General features: G+C 41.1%; 1 protein-coding gene across 13 annotated transcripts in view; it reads left to right on the top strand.

Moving 5' to 3' along the window:
- Window positions 1-18,271, top strand: part of Cobll1 (cordon-bleu WH2 repeat protein like 1) — a 154,703-nt gene that overhangs the window by 84,476 nt on the left and 51,956 nt on the right. For all 13 annotated transcript variants that reach the window (XM_029535778.1, XM_029535780.1, XM_029535775.1 and 10 more), the window contains one exon: window positions 5,409-5,597. In XM_029535778.1, the coding sequence (XP_029391638.1) occupies window positions 5,409-5,597 (189 nt within the window). The remainder of the gene's footprint in view (window positions 1-5,408; window positions 5,598-18,271) is intronic.

Genomic DNA, 18,271 nt, shown 5'->3' with positions numbered 1-18,271 from the left:
GCAGATGCTCGCACGCTGCCAATCATTGGACTGAGTGCAGGGGTCCGAGATGGAGGAGTTGGAGAAGGGACTGAAGGAGCTGAGGGGGGTTGCAGCCCCATGGTGGGAGCAACAGTGTCAACTGGCTACACCACTGGAAGCTCCTGGGGATTGGACCACCAACAAAAGAGTACACATGGAGGGACCCATGGCTCCAGCTGAATATGTGGCAGAGAATGGCCTTGTTGGACATCAGTGGGAGGAGTGGCCCAGTGTAGAGGAATGCCAAAGTGGGAAGGCAGGAGTGGGTGGGTGGGTGGGTGGGGGAGCACCCTCATAGAGGCAGGGGAAGGGGGGATGGAATAGGGGGTTTCCTGAGGGGAGACTTGGAAAGGGGATAAACATTTGAAACATTTTAAATTTAATAAAGAAAATATCCGATAAAAATAAATAAATAAATAAATAAAGGAAGAAAGAAAGAAAGAAAGGAGATTTTGAGTTCCAGAAAACTGAAGAAAATGAGACTCACAAAAAGTGGGGAGATCTGCAATCCTTTCTAATTCATTGTTCTGCTGTTATAAAAGGAATTTTCCAATCAGTGTGCTTTCTGATTAGCTTTTGCTCATGTGTAAGTAGACTATTGACCTAAGCATATTACCTTTGTATTAAGCCACTTTATTGAATCCTCTTACGTTTTCAGATGATTCTGACTTTTTATCTCCTTTCTCTTCTCTGTGGAGTTTTATCATAATGTTCAATTCTACAAGCATGCCTTCATTTGCTTTCTCGGCCAGAAATATAAATTATTTCTAGGCATTTCCCATGTATTTAGATTTCTTCACCCAAATCCAGTGCATTAATATTCCCCATATTTAAAAACTTTTACTTCCCAGGAAAATGAAATTCTCTATCATGACAGTAGTACCTTGCATAGCTAGCTTTAATCCACTGTGAGACGTCCTGGTAATTCTGTATATCTGTCAACCCTGTGGGCCATGCCTTTGAAAGTCGTATTTGAATCATCTGGCTTTAGGTCTCTTGTGCTTGCTTTTGTATCAGGTACAGAAATGATCATTATAGGATAAATGCTTATAATATGTGAGTAGTCAGTTTCTAAAGATTAGAGTAATATCTTTCTTTGCAGATAAAAAATTTTTTATATATAGTAACAGTTTTAAAATTTTTTTTTTTGCAAATTATGCAAGAAGTCTTTTCTACATATAAATCTGGTTATATGACTAAAAATCAAAGACTAGTTAATTTTATTAACCTGGTATACAAACAACTACCTATCCCTTTTTACTGCCATGCTCAAAGTTGCTCGGGTTTATAGGTGTAAATGTACTGAGTGGGAGGATGGTGTATATATATCTTGTGTGGATCTTACATTTTCTCAGGAAATGCAGGGTTAAAATTTACATTTGTCCTGGGAGGAAAGGAAGAATATTCTTCCTTCCTAAGCAATTAGGTTTTTTTTCTATTTTTTTTTTTTGTGTGTGTGTGTAAAAGTATTTTGCTGCATACATGTTTCTGTACCTCATACATGCCTGCTCCTCATAGAGAGTCAGAAGAGATATCCAGTGTGGAAAAGACGGGTATTAGCTGCCAGGTGGGTGCTGGGAACCAATCCTACATTCTCTGGAAGAGCAGCCAGTGCTCTTAAACTCCAAGCCATTTTTCTGGACCTACAATTATTTTTTTTAAGATAACGTTTTCAAACTTTACATTTTATTTAAATATTAAATAACATGTATATGTCATTAGTTATAGTTTTTATTTTCATATTTCATTGTTTAAAGACCATCACATCATTTAATTGTTTCTGTAAGAATTGTTTTTTGGAAGTCTACTCTTTCTATTTTAAGTAGCCTCGTTGTCCTTTTGACACTGAAAATATTTATTAGTGTATTTATTTGTGAAATTTCATTGGAGCCAATTTATAATGTATGAAATAACTGTATTTGTTACTGTTGCAGTCACAACTCTTCCCATTGTGACAATGTAGCAAAAACAACTTAAGAAAGTGTAGTGCATTATGGGGGAAGGCCTGGGGCATCCTGGGTCACAAAGGAGGAGAGATAATTGTGCAGGCCAGAGCTCTGTCTGCTTGCTGTCTTGGATTTGCTTTACACAGTCAGCTCTTGGAATGGCACCACCCAGATAAGGGTGGGTCTTCCTCCCTCAGGTAAACCTTTCCAGAAACACTTTCACAGGCCTACCCATAAGTCTGTCTCTTCAATGATTTTTTTTTTTTTTTTAGCCAAAACACCAAATGATTTTAAATGTATCCATTAACAAAAGGCCTTTGGTTCATCTGTAAGAATCCCAAATTATTAACAGTTCTAGCATTGTTCAAAAGTCCCAAAGTGTCTTATGAGACCCAAAGTAAATTAACTCTGAGGTCTTGTAAAATAAATTTTAAAAACTACATTATTGTTTCTTCCAGTAAACAGAGGGACAGTGTAGATATACACATTTCAAAGAGGAGAAATAGAGGCAAAGAAAGGGAAACCAAGCAGGGGAAACATCTGTCTTGACAAGTTGATTTGCATTTCTAAAAGTTGGTACCTTCCATAGATGGGGTCTTACTCTTAGGACATCTTTCCTGTTACTCACTAAAGAATACAAGATTTATCTTTCTGGCACTAATTCGTCCCCAGCTTCATATCCAGGTTATGAGGCGTATGAGCCCTCTCACTCCAGTAGACTTGGCCAGACCAGGTCTTTCAGTTGCGCCATCTGAGGTATCCATAGCTTCTGACAGACTGTCTGTGCTCCGTGCCTGCAGCTTTCCTTAGTGGACGTCTAGTGGTACTAACATGTTCAACAGACTGGCTTCTTCACTGCAGCTGGACATTTTCTTCATTGTGTCATGGAGCCGTATTTCAAAGTAGGGAGCCCAACTTTGCTTGGCTTAAGTGGCTTTATTACAACCATGATATAAGGCACCATGATCCTCTAAGTCCTGTATTTTTTACACACTTATAAAACCAGCACCTTGTGCATGATGTTCCCAAGTTCTGCTGCCAACTCAAGATATAATCTGAACTCCCCTTCCATAGCTGCACCGGCCTTCATGTTTCGTGGGACTGAAACCTAGGAAAATAACTTCTCCTGAGTAAATAATTTATAAGCAGGGAATCCCTTGACCAGGGAAGACTTGTCTGTGGCATTTTCAATTCAAGATCTCTCTTTTCAATTGATTTGCATTTCTAAAAGTTGGTGCCTTCCATAGATGGGGTCTTGCCTCAGGACATCTTTACTGTTACCCGCTAAAGAGTACAAGATGTATCTTTCTGTCACTAATGAATCTTCTTGCTGCTATCTCATCTGTCACAGTCTTGTCTGCACCTTTTCACCATACTCAAGTTCCTTTCTGTGTGCTGAACTGCACACTTTTACATTTCTGCTGTGAATCTCACAGAAACCTCGATAAATAGCATAGGCAAACACTAGGCCACGGTTCGAATGTTTTTGCCTTTAAGTTTGCTCTGCTGAACAACTCAGTCCATTACTTGTAGCCTCGCTTAGGTTTTTAGAATGCAGCCAGATTCTCTGCCAGAGCATAACATGAATGGCCTCTAACCCAGTTCCTGATAGAGTCCTGTTCATCTCAGAACCCTCTGGAGAGCATGACCTTTTACTGCCTGAGTTTCTGAAGGCATTCTGGTCTGCTGAAGTCCTGAATGGCCCATTTAGTTCTGCTCATAGCATATTTGGGCTTCTCTCGCCTGCAGCTCCAAAGCCTTCCATATTCTTTCTACACAGCAGTTTTACAGGTCCGTGAACCACAGGTTAGGAAAGTTACTTTGTGTTTTATATATTTTCTTATCATCTTATTTTTTTCATTAATTTGACAAAAGCAATGAAGAATGTATTTTGGCTCCTAATTTGCCAGTGTAGTCTGTCATGGTGAGGAAGTCACGATAATTAGAATTCCAGGGCACTCCCTTTCTCCTTTCTATGTAGTCTGGGCCCTAGCCTTCCGGAAGGTGGTGCCTACATTCAGGGTGGATCTTTCCTGCCTCAGTTAAACTCTGAAAATGCCCACTGGGCAACAGTCGTGCCTGAATGTGTGTCTTACAGACAGTGAGGGAGTTCATTGTTCAATGCTAGGAGCAGTACCAAACACAGCCACTTACAGCTTTCTTGCTGCTTTTCTGGTATCGTCAATTCAGAGTGGTGATCTGGTAAGCAGGGAGCAATAGGGGAAAAAAAAAAAAAGCTAGATTGAAAGATTCAGTTGAAAGCGCTGCATCAGTTCAAAGAAGAAAGAAGCTCTGTGTACATGTGTGGGGCCAGAGGGTGAAGTGAGCTAGACGGTAAAGGATAGATAAGGTTGATCCGGATGGAGAAGTAGGGTGCACCAAACTGGAAAGACGCAGGGACCACTGTGAGGTGTACAGGACAACAGTCCATCTTGAGACATTGTTCATAAGTTCTCTCATCAAAGGAGAGATGATATTCTTACTTCAGTAGGACTGAACACATTTACTGAACTGGATGAAGGCCAATAGGGATTCTCTTTACTTTGCCTTCTTTGTTTAAGAATATGATAATTATACACAGAGAGCTCTGGGTCTCACGAGGCCATTTTCATAAAGATGTGTAGTACCATTCTCACCTCACCCACATGTCCTTTACTCTTTCCCCTTTTCCCTCTCCTGTTACTCATCTTCATTCACATAGATACTTTCTTTCTATCTTTAAGGTCATACACGCAGAAACGATCCTCTGTACCTATATAAAGTCTAGACTCCACAAATGAGTGGAAAACACACATGATTTGTCTTTTTGAGCCAGAATTCACTTACTGTTGTAACCCTCGGTTGCATCAGTTTTATTGCAGGTGACATAATTGTATGCTACGGCTGAATCATATGCCATTGTGTGTGTAAATACCTGTGTCCTTTATGTATTCTTGTTGATAGACACCTAAGGTGATGGCACAGTGTGGCTGTTGTAAGCAGTGGAGCAGTAAACATCCTTTAACCAGGATGCTATGGTTTCCTGACTTGAGAGCCCTTTCAGTGAAAAGAGGAGAGGCACAGCTGGGTCATACAGTCGATTGGTTGGGATTTAATCCACAACCGCCATACAGATCTCCAAAGTGGTTTGACCAGTTTACTGTCATACTTAACTGTTTGTAAGGGCTCCTTTTCCTGTAAATCTTACAAAAACCAAAAGCGTTTGTTGTTATTTTTTTCCCTTTACATTGTTCTGACTAGGATGAGGTGAGATGACAGTGTTATTTTAGGTTCTTTCTCTAAGGGCTAGTGATGAATATTTTTCATGTATTTATTGGCCATTTATATTTCACGACTTTTAAAAAATTATAAGTTTCTTGATGTGAAAGTCATAAAAACTTAGGGTTTTTTTGTTTGGTAGAAAGCATCTTTTTTATTTTCTGAATTTTTTTCTTCTTACAGGAGGAAAACAAAAGCGAAGGCACCTCTTCCTCCGGCCGAGACAAAGGGGACGGATGTCTCTTCTGCTGAGGACCCTGTAGAATCTACTGCTGTCATTACAGAGCAACAAGACAACATGATAGATAAAGATATTGAGCTCTCAGTGGTCCTGCCGGGAGATATTCCCAAGACTACTACTGTTCATGGCAGGTACGCTGCAGCGGCTAAAACACCAGCACCCTACTCTCTTCTGCCACTGTTGAAACCACTGTGACACATGTCTTCATTTATCTTCCTTTGACACAATACCTCTGTTGACATTGAGTTATCTGTTGTTTAAAGCAAGGGCTAAAAGAATAGAATAGTAAGCCTTCTCTATCAGTATGTCAGTATCAAGCTTCTGTATTCTACTGATCCAACTCGGTGATTAAGATTTGGAATTTTTACCTATTTTGTTATTTGCTGGTAGGTGTAAAAAGCCAGTCCCGCTTTCTCATTTGTCAGAAGGTTCCAGAGCCAGTGTCTGAAACACAGTCCTTCCTTCTATCCTTCCCAATTTGTTTTTTTTTTTTTTTTTTGCCCCAGACTGCTGCCATGATGTAAGAGTTAGTTTAAAAGTAGCATTTTCTTATTTACCCAAACAAATAGGTTTATACGCAACATTAGGGATTTTTTTTTTTTTAAGTTCGGTGATTTAATCCCTTGAAATAAATCATGGCTGCATTAAGCAGAAATAGAAAGTCAAATGTGAACTGGCAGGGAAGGAAGACGTGATTTAGGAGATTAATGGTTTTAAATATCTGAAAGTTGGGTAAATGAAACAAAGCCACTTGTAATTTTCCCTTCCGTCCTGAGGTAGAAAGTGGCATGGGCCATATACTTGACCTCACTGTATATCTTTTGCCGTCCCCACTGTGTTCTGATCCAGTGGCTTGTGTTAGAAGTAGAGGCTGCTTGACCTTAGCATGGGATACTGGGCGTGTGTAGCAAAAGAAGGAAGCAGTGTGTTAGTTACTGCACTCAGGATGACGATAATTTTAAACTCATCACAATCATATCGTCTTAGCTTGGGTTTCATTGCTGTGACCAGACACAGTGACCAAGGCAGCTCTTACAAGGACACCATTTAATTGGGGCTGGCTTATAGGTTCAGTGGTTCAGTCCATTGTCATCAAGGTGGGAACATGGTGGCATCCAGGCAGGCATGGCGCAGGCAGAGCTGAGAGTTCTACATCTTCATCTGAAGGCTGCTAGCAGAATACTGGCTTTCAGGCAGCTAGGACAAGGGTCTTAAAGCCCACATCTTACAAGGCTACACCTACTCCAACAAGGCCACAGCTCCCAATAGTGCCACTCTCTGGGTCAAGCATATACAAACCATCACACATACATAACTCTAAACATTATAAACACTGATGAAAAGAAAATGAATGCAGCCTTAGGAAATTCTTCTTAGGATTCTGGCTTATAGTCTTAAGTCTCAATAAGTTACATTGTTTCTGTTTAATTACCGACTTATATTCTCCATAAGTCTCAGTAAGTTACATTGTTTCTGTTTAATTACCGACTTATATTCTCCGTAAGTCTCAGTGAGTTACATTGTTTCCATTTGTTTTTGTAGTTAAAGTAGTTTCAGGATTTCTTCACTGAGCCCTATTTATGAGGATGCTGTACTTGTCAGGAACCTTGGTGGCCTCCCACCTGTGCCTACCTCATCTGGGGGAGGAAGTAGAGGCTAAGTTCCTTAAATCAGGACTCTTAACATCGTAGCCCTCACATAAAAACAGTCAAATCAGTAGTCTACTGTCACACACTGAAGTAAAACGGTGAGAGGGGTTGATGGAGCCAAGGCCACAAAGCCAATTCCCAGCTGTTCAGTTTCCCTGGCTTTTCTCTAAGGCTTGTAGGAAAGGCTGGTTTCATCACTGGCCACCCCCTTCTTGAGATGTCCCAATAAGCTCACTGGAATGTATTCTTTTCTGTTTGGGATCAGCTGTTATCCTAGCAGCTTAGACCTGGATTTGAACCCTGGTCTTCTTATGAAGTCTGCCCATTCACAAGAGTCTCAGGCTTTCTGCTTGCCACCTTTACTGTGGACAGCTACATCCTGAGTCCTCTGTCCTGAGAGCTTCGGGCTATTTCATCACGATAAACTGCCCATGGCTGAGACCTTCGGCCTCCTTTAGTAGTCTTTGAATCAGGTTTTCCACCTTCTCTTTCTTGGCTGGATTTGTTCCTCCTGTCTTTCTTAGTCTCACTTATGACTGGATTGCATGCCTCTTGTATTCCTCGCATCCGCATTTTTCTTTGACCCCGGGATTTTCTTCATCTATCACTTAAAGGTTCTGAATCATTTTTTGCTACAAGCGTTCTTGCCAGGACCACAGGCCTGAAGAACTTTCCATACCTTTGTCTTCTAGCTCGTTGGCTTCTCCATTCCTAAGTCTTGGGTAATTTTCCATCAATCAACTTTTGTGTATGTCCCAGCCCAGCTATTGTTGGTTGTATTGCAGCATTTGCTTATCTAGGGAAAAGGTTTGTGCCTGAATTGTTAGGATTAAATAACACATTGTATATTGCTAGGGTTACATGAAATACTATCACACATATGTTAGCTCTAGTTTTTACAGGTAGGGAGGGATGTTGGGGTTCAAAGCCAGTGAACTCTGTATCACAGAGTCAGACCCCCCTCCTCCAAGCTCTTTTCTATAGGGAACCGATCACCCTCGCCTGGCCCCTGGCCCTTTGTTGCTGCACACACAGATTGCCTGACTTAAGGACCTCTCAGTTTGTGCAGCTATAGCAATTGAACACTGAACTGAGGAAATCCAGACGACCACGTGTGAAGATTGGTGTATGTTAATTTCTCCTCTGACGCTAAGTAGGCTTTTCCTTCCCTGCCGTCTTTTATGTATCTTAAGCTTTGCCATGTGACTCTCCATTCTTCTACAGATACTTAAAAAAAAAAAACCTCAGTACCTTTATAAACACCACCCCCAGCATTCTACAGGACTTCCATCTGCTCTTACTCCAGGCAGCTTGTGCAAGCTCAAACAGCACTTTATCTGAAAGCTTCGTGACATCCCTAGAATCACCTGCATCCTCTCACTTCCACTGTCTCTGTTCTTTATGCAACAGTATAGTTTCCCATGGTGTTGTTCCATGCTATGCTCTCTATAGGTTTGTCTTTAAAAACAACAACAACAACAAAACAGAGATGTATTTCTGTCTTTAACCACACACACACACACACACACACACACACACACACACACACACACACGAGTGCAGGTACATGCAGAGGCCAGAAGAAGGTCCACAATCTACTGGAGGTGGGGTTACAGGCTGTTGTGAGCCACCTGATGTGGGTTCTGGGAATCGAACTTGGGTCCTCTGGAAGAACAGTCTTAACTGCTGAACCATTCTTTCTGGGTAGAGATCAAGGCAGAAGGGCCCTGAAAGGAAGTGTCTCTAATTTAATTTTCTTAAAAAAATGTTTTGAGCTCAAGTTTTATGAGTTGGAAATTACTTGCTAGCAGGTTTTCATGTAGCAGCTTGCTTTTAATAGCTTTGTCACCCAGGAGCTGGCTGTGTGTGGTCATTTTTATGAGCCTTTCCGTTAGAGGATTAGCGAGTATTCTAACTGTTGATGACATAGAGTGTGCTTTTGAGTGTCTTAGTACGATTCTGTGATATTTTCAAATGACCTTGCTATGTATTTAAGAGTGTAGTATGGGCTTCTCCAAGGGTAATTTGGGGGTACTGCAGGAGTGTGGTGTGAGGCGTCCTGATGGTGTGATTAAAGCTGTCTTAACAAGTCCAGGTATTGATGAGCCATTGTTCTAAAAGGTGTTAATAAGCCCATAAAACACAAATAGTAAAATATATTGTATTTAGTAAAGGTGTGAACTAATGGAAAAAAATACAGTATAATGTTTTTGTAATTGTAAAAGGGAAAAAGATCCTACACATTAATATAAGAATTCTGTGGAGGACTGAGGAAGTTAGTTTTAAATAAGCTCAAGGACAAGAGTGTGTTTTAGACCAATCAAAAATTCTGAGGGGTCTGTCTCTATACATGAATGTTATTTTTAGCCATTTATTTCTAACATTTTAAAAATTTATTTATTTTAGCTTATGTGTATGCATGTTTTGCTCATAGTTATATCTTAGTTCCACATACATGCCTGGTGCCCTTGGAGGTCAGGAAAGATTGTCCATAAGTCCTCTAGAACTTGAGTTATGCACCGTTGTGAGCTGCTGCATGGGTACTGGGAATAAAGCCCTGGGCCTCTGCAAGAGCAACAAGTGTTCTTAACTGCTCATCTATCTGTCTAGCCCAGCAAATTTATTTTGATGGCATGATTACCCATGCATTTGGTGCAGAAAGCATTATTGGCATCAGAATGTAATACGTGCGAAGAGTAAGTGTGTGCTTCACTTCTCAAAAGGATTTCTCCCCTAAAGTATACCTACCCCATCTGAGGAAAGATGTTTCAAGATGTCTTGTCACATCTCTCATACAAGAGTATGTCTGAAATGTTCCCTTCATGAACATGGGCATGTACAACTTTACCTGCAGAAGAATGTCTTTGTGTGTCCACTGGTTTTCCCTAGAGCTTATTCTGGTTTGGAACAGTGAGGTTGGAGCAGTAATAGATGATGCTAAGTGGGGAAGAGCAAAGACACATTATCCTAACTTAGCATGGCAGCCTTAGTGGGTACCAGCGTTTAGTGATGTCATGTTCTAAATAACCCAGATCCATCTATCTCTGCTATCTTCTTCCCTTGCTTATGTTGATGGTAGCTGTAGTCTGACTGAAAACTCTAGCCATTTCTGTCTGCAGTAAAATAGCATGGATGATGGAAGGAGGAAGTAGAATATTTGTATATAGCATATAGTATGTGTATGTGCATGTATGTGTGCTTGTGTGTGCATGCACTTGGGTGTATGTGCCTATGCACAGGGATAGCACCAAGTTACTCTTTTCACTATCACCGCCCTTAACTGCTCAAGTGAGCCTTGGAGGCTCCTGCTCTTAAGGATGTGCTGCCCTGGTACTTGGACGAAAGTTCCTTTTTTGTTTTTGTTCTTTTTGTTTTGTTTTGTTTTTTGAGACACTGTTTCAGTCTGTAAAACAAACTGATCTCTCTGCTCACCATCCTCCTGCAGCTGCCTCCCAGGAGAAAGTACTATATCTTTAACCAAAATGTCCAGTTTGGGAGATTGATGAAAATTTCCCATTGAGGATGTGTGGGGAGGGGGCATTCTGTGCTGCACTAGCAACACTCTTCTTCAGCAGGGAAGAAGGAAAGGCCACTGTGTATAACAAAGGCGGAGACAGCCCTTCATTATTACAAGTAGGCATTTGTTTTGATGTGATGGAATCTTCAGATACCATGCCTGCCAACAAAGGCAGCATTGCCCTTAAGTGGAAACCGCGGCATGAAAATTATGCTTTGCTTCATAGCTTAGTGTGTGACCTCAAGGTTTTTGTGTTAAATGACCCAGAGATATTTCATATAAAACCTGTGGTCCTTTTCCCTTGGTCAGTGCCACTAAGAGCAGTTCAGACTGGTACAGGGCAGATCAGCAGCCAACCCAGGAGCATTTACATGGAGTAGAGTGCCACCTATTGGAAGTGAGTAGACTAAGAAAAGTGACAGGCTATACCATAGTGAGTCAGTTTTTGTTAAAATGAATATGGACCAGAATTCAAAAGTTCACATTATAGTTGTATTTATTAAAAACTGTTAAATAGAGCCATGTTTGTAGCCAGTACTTGGGAACCATATGTAGGGGGATCAGAAGTTCAAAGTCACTTTCAGAGAAATAGCAAGTTTGTGGTCAGCAGTTTATGAGACCCTGTCACCAAAGAACCAGCAAAACAACAACCAACCAACCACCCAAACAAAAACCAGATTTTTTTTTCCCCAGGTTGGTTTGGTCAGTGCCTGAGTTAGGGTTTCCATTGTCACACCATGACCAACAAAACAGCATAGGGAGGAACAGGTTTGTTTGGCCCACAGTTCCGTATTACTGTTCATCATGAAAGGAAATCAGGACAGGAACTCAAGCTGGGCAGGGACCTGAAGGCAGAAGCTGATGCAGGGGCCATGGAAGAGTACTACTGACTGGCTTGCTTCTCAAGGATAGCTTAGCCAGATTTCTTATAGACCCTCTACTGCGTGCTCAGGGATGGCCCCACCCACAATGAGCTGGGCCCTCCGCCATCAGTCACTAAGCAAGAAGATACCCTACAGGTTTGCTGCTGGATCTTAACCTTTTATTGATTCTTTGTGAGGTTCACCTCATGCATCCAGATCAGCTCGTCTCCCTCTCTCTATGTATCTGCTATCTGACCTATAATCCCCCCCCCAAAACAAAACAAAACGATTAAAAAACAAAGCATAAAAAAATCTCATTGTGGATGTTGTAGTGTGTCATGGCGTGTCCCATAGCATTCCCTTTTGTCTACACATCTTTACCACTACGTTCATTGCAATGAGTCATTGGTCTGGTTCAAGGCCTCTGGCTTCTGATACATCCATCAATACTGGATCCTCCCAGGGACTCCTCAGATAACCTGATGTGATGGAGATACTGCAGGTTTGGATTGGTGGGGCTGGCCCTTTGCCATGCCCCAGCAGCTCATAGATGAGAAGGATGAGTGGGCCTATAGCTGGGTCTTACCAAGGTCTTTCCTTAATCAAGGCTCCCTCTTTTGACATGACGTTAGCTTGTTTCAAGTTGACATAAAACCAGCCAGCGTGAGCAGAATCACACTCCCTATTTGGTCCTTTTAATTATTTACTGTGTCCCTGGTTCTGAGCTATACATTCCCATAATGAAAGCTGAGTTAGTTGCCTTTGTAGGAGTCTTCACCAAAGACCAGCCTCAGCTTGGAGAGAGGGGTTCTAAGGAAGCAATGTTGGAGAGCGGCGAAACAAACAACTGAAACCTAAATGACAGGGGCCAGCTGACAGCCTTGTAGTCTTTTACATAGCTCTTGGCTCTGGAGTCCACTCCAGATAGGCTTCTGCTCAAGACAGCTCTATGTAGAGACAGCTCTCTTCCTGCTAGAAAAAAAAAAAAAGTTCTAAAATCTCTCTGGATAGCTCAAGAATTTCCCCATAAACGTCAGAAAAGCTGCTATAAAAAATTCTTGGATTGTCTAGGAAAAATTCTAAAAGAGCTGTTAGCTCTCTAAGTAATTCTTGGGATTTCTGACCAAGGTCAAAACTCCTGTTAGGAAAATTCTGAAAGAGCTATTCTAAATGAGCTATGTTTGCTCTTCGTGGATTTTCAGACCCAAACCAGAAATCCTGTTAGAAAAAAAATTCTTAAAAAGCTGTGTTTACTCTCCAGAGATCTCAGCTCAGCTCTTGCAAGAAAAAGTCTAAAAAAACCAAAACAAACAAAAAACAGAGCTATCACTCACTTGCTAGTTCATCTTATGCAGACCACAAGCCCAGTCTTTTATTTATATATCAGTTCAGTCACTTACTCCAGGTTCCCACTTGATCAGCCCATGAATCAACATTTCATGACCATTGCCTCTTAAGAATCTTAGGAAAAGGGGCTGGAGAGATGGCTCAGTGGTTAAGAATACTGACTGTTCTTCCAAAGGTCCTGAGTTCAAATCCCAGCAACCACATGGTGGTTCACAATCATCCCTAATGAGATCTGATGCCCTGTTCTGATGTGTCTGAAGACAACTACAGTGTGCACTTACATATAACAATAAATAAATCTTTTTTAAAAAAAAAAGAATCTTAGGAAAAGGACCGCAAGCAATTTTTTTTTTTTTTTTTACATTGCAAAAAAATTCAGAAATCTGCCTGACTTTGTTAAGCAGAGACAATAAGGCAGCTTGGTGGGACCCCACTCTGAACTTAACATTCCTACCACCCCTGGCCCTGGACCTAAACTCCATCTGTCCCAGGCTGACCTTGAACTCCGGAATCTGCCTGCCTCTGTAAGCACGAACAAAAATTTTGCTAGTATCTTTCTGATAAGCTGGCTCATAGTGCAGCTCCCTCTGTTCTTGTGGGTCTGTGAAGCTCCTTATACAATTCATATTTCGTCCTTGCATATTGCATAGTTGAGAAATTATACAGTTTTGAGCTCATGTTTTCAGAGTTCTTTCCCACAGCCTTAAGGGCTGTCCTGAAGGCCCCAGGGTTTACCATTCTTGCTAAGGACATGAATACACACTGGACTCCTGGACTCACTCCAATTATCATGGAGTCATTAACCTTGGCAGAGAGAACATTCTCTGATACCCTTGGCAGGGAGACTACTTCCCAAAGGAGGAACATGAAGTAAAAAAAAAAAAGAAAATACATATTTTTATACTTACAATCCTTATATCCACAGCAACCATCCACACTTGTAGAAGCCTACACGCTGCTGGCTCTGTTCCAGGGGCAGCAACCATGTCACACTGTCCCTTATATGGCCAAGCAAGACTTGCTCCCTCAGTCCGTTCGTTTCTAACTAAGCCCTCCTTCATCTCCTTTTCTACTACTGAGGTCTGGTTTCCTTTATAGGCATGATTCCTGCTTCTACTGTTAGTGATTTCCTCTGAGAATCAACGTAGCATTTATAGGACTTTTTAATTTGAGAAAAGCTCTCAAAAGACCTGCTCTGATATGTCTCTTGGAAATTGGAAGTTGACTCATGCTGATAATCAAGACAAACCATACAACTCTGTGTGTGTTTGGGGGTGGTGGTATATTTTCTGAGTACATTCTTTTTTGTTGTTTAATTGCTTTTTATTTGTGTTTTGGTGTGATGGTTTGTTTGGATGTATGAGTGTGGCTGTTGCAACAGGACCTTTGTCTGTAGCCCAGGCTGGCTTTGAATTCCTAATCCTCCTGCTTCAACTTCTCTAGGTCTGGAATGTACTTGCCAGCTGAGGTGGATTTCTTCTTATATGGAAGGGTTTTTCATTTCTTAAATAAAGGTCAATATTTCTAACTTGTTCTGGAAATAGCATTAAAAGTCAATGAGGGAGTAGGCTACAGTATAAAATGATGGTTTTCAAGGAGAAAATAGTTTTTACTCTTCATCTATATATTTGATATGAAATCATTCCACAATTCTGCAGTGATCCATTCAGATATTAGCTATCTTCCTATCTTGCTCCTTAGTGTTTGTCTCCTAGTTTCACGTAGCCTAGTGACGCATTCCCAAAGGCAGGAAGAAATGTCTTCTCCATGTTGGATGCACAAAAGTTTGCAGCGTTCCATTTCTGAGTTCCTTTGGTGCAGGCAGGGTTCGCACAGCTTAGATCTTACTCAGTTGTTGGCATGAGTTGGTAAAGCAGAGAAACAATTTAACACAACTGGGGTTTAAGGATCTGTTGAAATTGCGTAAGATACATTGTTAGAGACTGGAGCTGATTGAAAAGAAGGCCTAAGAAGAGTCTTACTTACTCTTTAGTTGTGTGCAATGTATCTGTTCACTTATTGTTGGGTGTTCCCGTTTTCTCGGGTGTTCCTGTAAGTGCCCTTTATCCCTGAGTCATTACTTTTGCTCCCAGCTGTCCCAGATTGAAGGAAAAAATTACCTAGGCACCCCGTGGGCAAGTGGCCTTGTTTAAACATGTGCAGGCTTGGAAATCCACCTATGTCGTTTTTGGACTGTTCGTGGAGCCCTTTACTGCATGGTGACCTGAATCTTTTGATATCCAGCTGGATCTTTGAAACACAGAAATAGAAGCTTTAACCAAATCCATTATCAAAACCAGGTTAAGATCACCACTACTCTGTGTCCCAGATACAGCAAAGGTCCCCGGGGATTTAGGAAAGATTTGATGAAGCCTTTGATCTGTATGATAAAACTATGTCGTAAAGTAGCTATCCTGTTCTAAACAATCGTTTCACCACTATGGACACAACTTTGAATCCTGAGGATGCTAAATGTAGCTGGAAAGGATTGGAGAATCAGAAAAATCCTAATCCAAATTATTACTATGGGTGGTAAATGTACTATGATTTCTTAAACCTCATTTGTTTCATTTGTAAAGTCACGAAGTAGGAGTAGCTTTCATGGTAGATCTGAGCTCACATGAAATAATAGAAAAGAATTAAATATAAGAGGTGATTTTGTTGTTGTTGTTGTTGTTGTTTATGAAAAGTTGGAAATCTCACAGGGATTTCTTCATGTCAAAGAGAGCTTTTGAAGACATTTTTAATTAGCTGTTTTAAAAAATTTAAATATTCCTTCCAGGAAATCATTGTATAAAATGTCTGCAAGTAATGTTGTAACCTGGTAATGCGATAAGTCAGAATTCACAGTGCTGTGGTGAAATGTGGGGGAAGAGACCACTGCACACATCAGCGAGGCTATGGCAGTTCAGTGCATATGCTCCCTGGCCACTTAACAATGTGCTTTGGGATGTTCTACAGGAGGATGTCTCTTTCCCTGGCAGTAGTAATTATGGCCAGACCTGCTACCTAACTGTTATCAGTCCTGTCATAGGAGGACAATTATTCTTAAGCCAAGATTGTTGTCTTTGGCATTCAGGTGGATAATCCACATCTATATTTAAGGGCTGACTTCATTTTCTGTGGGAGCAGAATGTATGATTACCTGCAGCGCCTGCTTCAGAGTTGGAGTCCTGCCATTTAGTGTTGTGGCTCCTTTATGACAGGGCTACATTGTGATTCCCATCTTTCTGGTTGAGGGAAACTCTGAGGTGGTTTAGTGTCAAACACTGAACCTTCTCTTATATATTTTAACCATTCTAACTGTTCTGAAGCTACATTTGTAAAAATTTAATAGCCTCCTTTACTGTTGATGGCACAGCTTTATATAAAACAAGGTCACTACCAAACTTGTTAAAGTTTTAGTTCATATTTTTTTCCTAGAATATGTAACTCTCCCTTCAACAACTGTTTCCCCTTATACCAGTCAGTGCACACAGATCTCAATGGTGTTTTGTGGTGTGTGTGTGTATGTGTGTGTGTGTATGAGTGTTTGTGTGTACTGTATGTGTATCTGTGGTGTGTATGTGTATATATGAGTGTTTGCGTGTGTATATCTGGCATGTTATTGCATATATGAGTATGTATATTTGTGTGTATATTGTATATGTGTATCTGTGGTGTGTGTATGTATGAGTGTGTGTGTTGTATGTGTATCTGGTGTGTGTATATGAGTGTTTGTGTTGTATGTGTATCTGTGTGTGTGTGTTTGTGTATGTGTGTGTGTTCATGACTGTATTGTGTATGTATATCTGTGGTTTGTGTGTGTGTATGTATGTATGTGTGAGCATTTGTGTGTGTGTGTATGTATGTGTGTATGTATGAGTGTTTGTATGTGTGTTGTGTGTGTATCTGGTATGTGTGCATATGAGTTTGTGTTGTATGTGTATCTGTGGTGTGTGTGTTGATAAATGTGTGTATATATTTGTGGTGTGTGTGTGAGTGTTGTGTGTGTGTGTATGTATGTGTGAGTGTTGTGTGTGTATCTGTGGTGTGTATGTATGTTAACAGAGCTATTCAAATAGCATTGTCCAGGAGGAAATAAGCAATGACTAGCTCCTCTAAAGTTGTCACATATAAGCACGACCTTCATTCATTGTCTCCAATCATTTCCTGGGAAGAAAACTGCTAAGCTGGGGTCTTGCCAGAGAGTTGTTTACATATAGCTATACATGGATTCTAGATAAGGTCTGGCTCGAATTGGCCAGAGCTCTTCTCACAGTTCCAAAGGAATATATAGTCCCCTTAGTGACTTTATGTAAATTCTCAAAGTTCTCATCCCCCCTTCATTCTTTCTCCTTCTCACCCTGCTCAATATTTAATCCAGGCCTCCACACTGCCGACATTTGAGGTATATGCTAAGCTTCCCACCTACATTTTTGCTATAGCCTTCTAACTGTTCTTACAAGCTTTTAAATCTTACTCTATAAAATCTCAGGTCTTTCCCCAAGCAGCTTTTAGAAATACTGTAAGATTACTGTTTTTTTTTAACATACTCTGCATACAGGGCCTCAGAGCCTTGGCATTCCAGGGAGAGCTGGCAAGTGAACGTCTCCCAGATAACTGGTCCTCTCCGAGTCTGTTTTAAGGCCATTTTCCATTTAAGACATTTCCTCACACTCTTCCACTCCCGCATTTACAGATGGGGGTCTGTATATTCTTTTTGTTTAGTATCTCTTGAAATCCAGGCTTTGCAAAATGAAGCATGAAGTCAGTCATTGACTTAGACTTTAATTGTGTGAATGCTTGCACAAGGGAAAGAGGAAGAGTGCCATTAGAAATGTACCTCTTGTGAGATGGTGAAGTATAAGGCCCTGGGTTTAATACACAGCTTGGGGGAGTGTGTGTGTGGGGGCACTGCACAAATATTGCAATGACCTGAGTATAAAGCCAAGCTGAGTGTAGTGGGTAGTTTGAAAATAAAGGTAAAGGGGTATCTCCCCTTCGGTTCCCATGGGGACACCTGGGCCTTCAGCTTTCCTACAGGCAACTTGTTTCTCTCTAAAAATTAAATCAGAGAGGTCACAGACCTGGGGCCGCAGTGAGATCAGACGGTGGGCTGAGATGCTGTATTAAACAGGTGTGCTGAAATTGATATGGAACAGTGAATCTCCTGGCCTCATTTTCCTGTCAAGCTCCCAAAAGCTAGTAGTTAGGTTCAAGTTGAATTACTAGAAAATCATTTTTACTGGCATTTACATCCCCCCCCCCAAAGAGGAGGGTGGCTGGTCACAGATTTCGCTACAGTGAAGTCCCTGGTGCCCCACCTCCGCCCATGAAATAAGAGCCAGGACTTCTGAGTGTTGTTCTAATGCCTTTGTGATAAGTGAGAATGTTTTAGGATCACTGGGCATTGGAGGAAAGTGTGATAGCAAAGGCTTTTTAAAATT

Source organism: Mus pahari, chromosome 3 (assembly GCF_900095145.1).
Source record: "Mus pahari chromosome 3, PAHARI_EIJ_v1.1, whole genome shotgun sequence".
Classification (NCBI taxonomy): domain Eukaryota; kingdom Metazoa; phylum Chordata; class Mammalia; order Rodentia; family Muridae; genus Mus; species Mus pahari.
The sequence above is the reverse complement of the archived record's forward strand: the minus strand, read 5'-3'. Positions and strand labels throughout refer to the sequence as shown.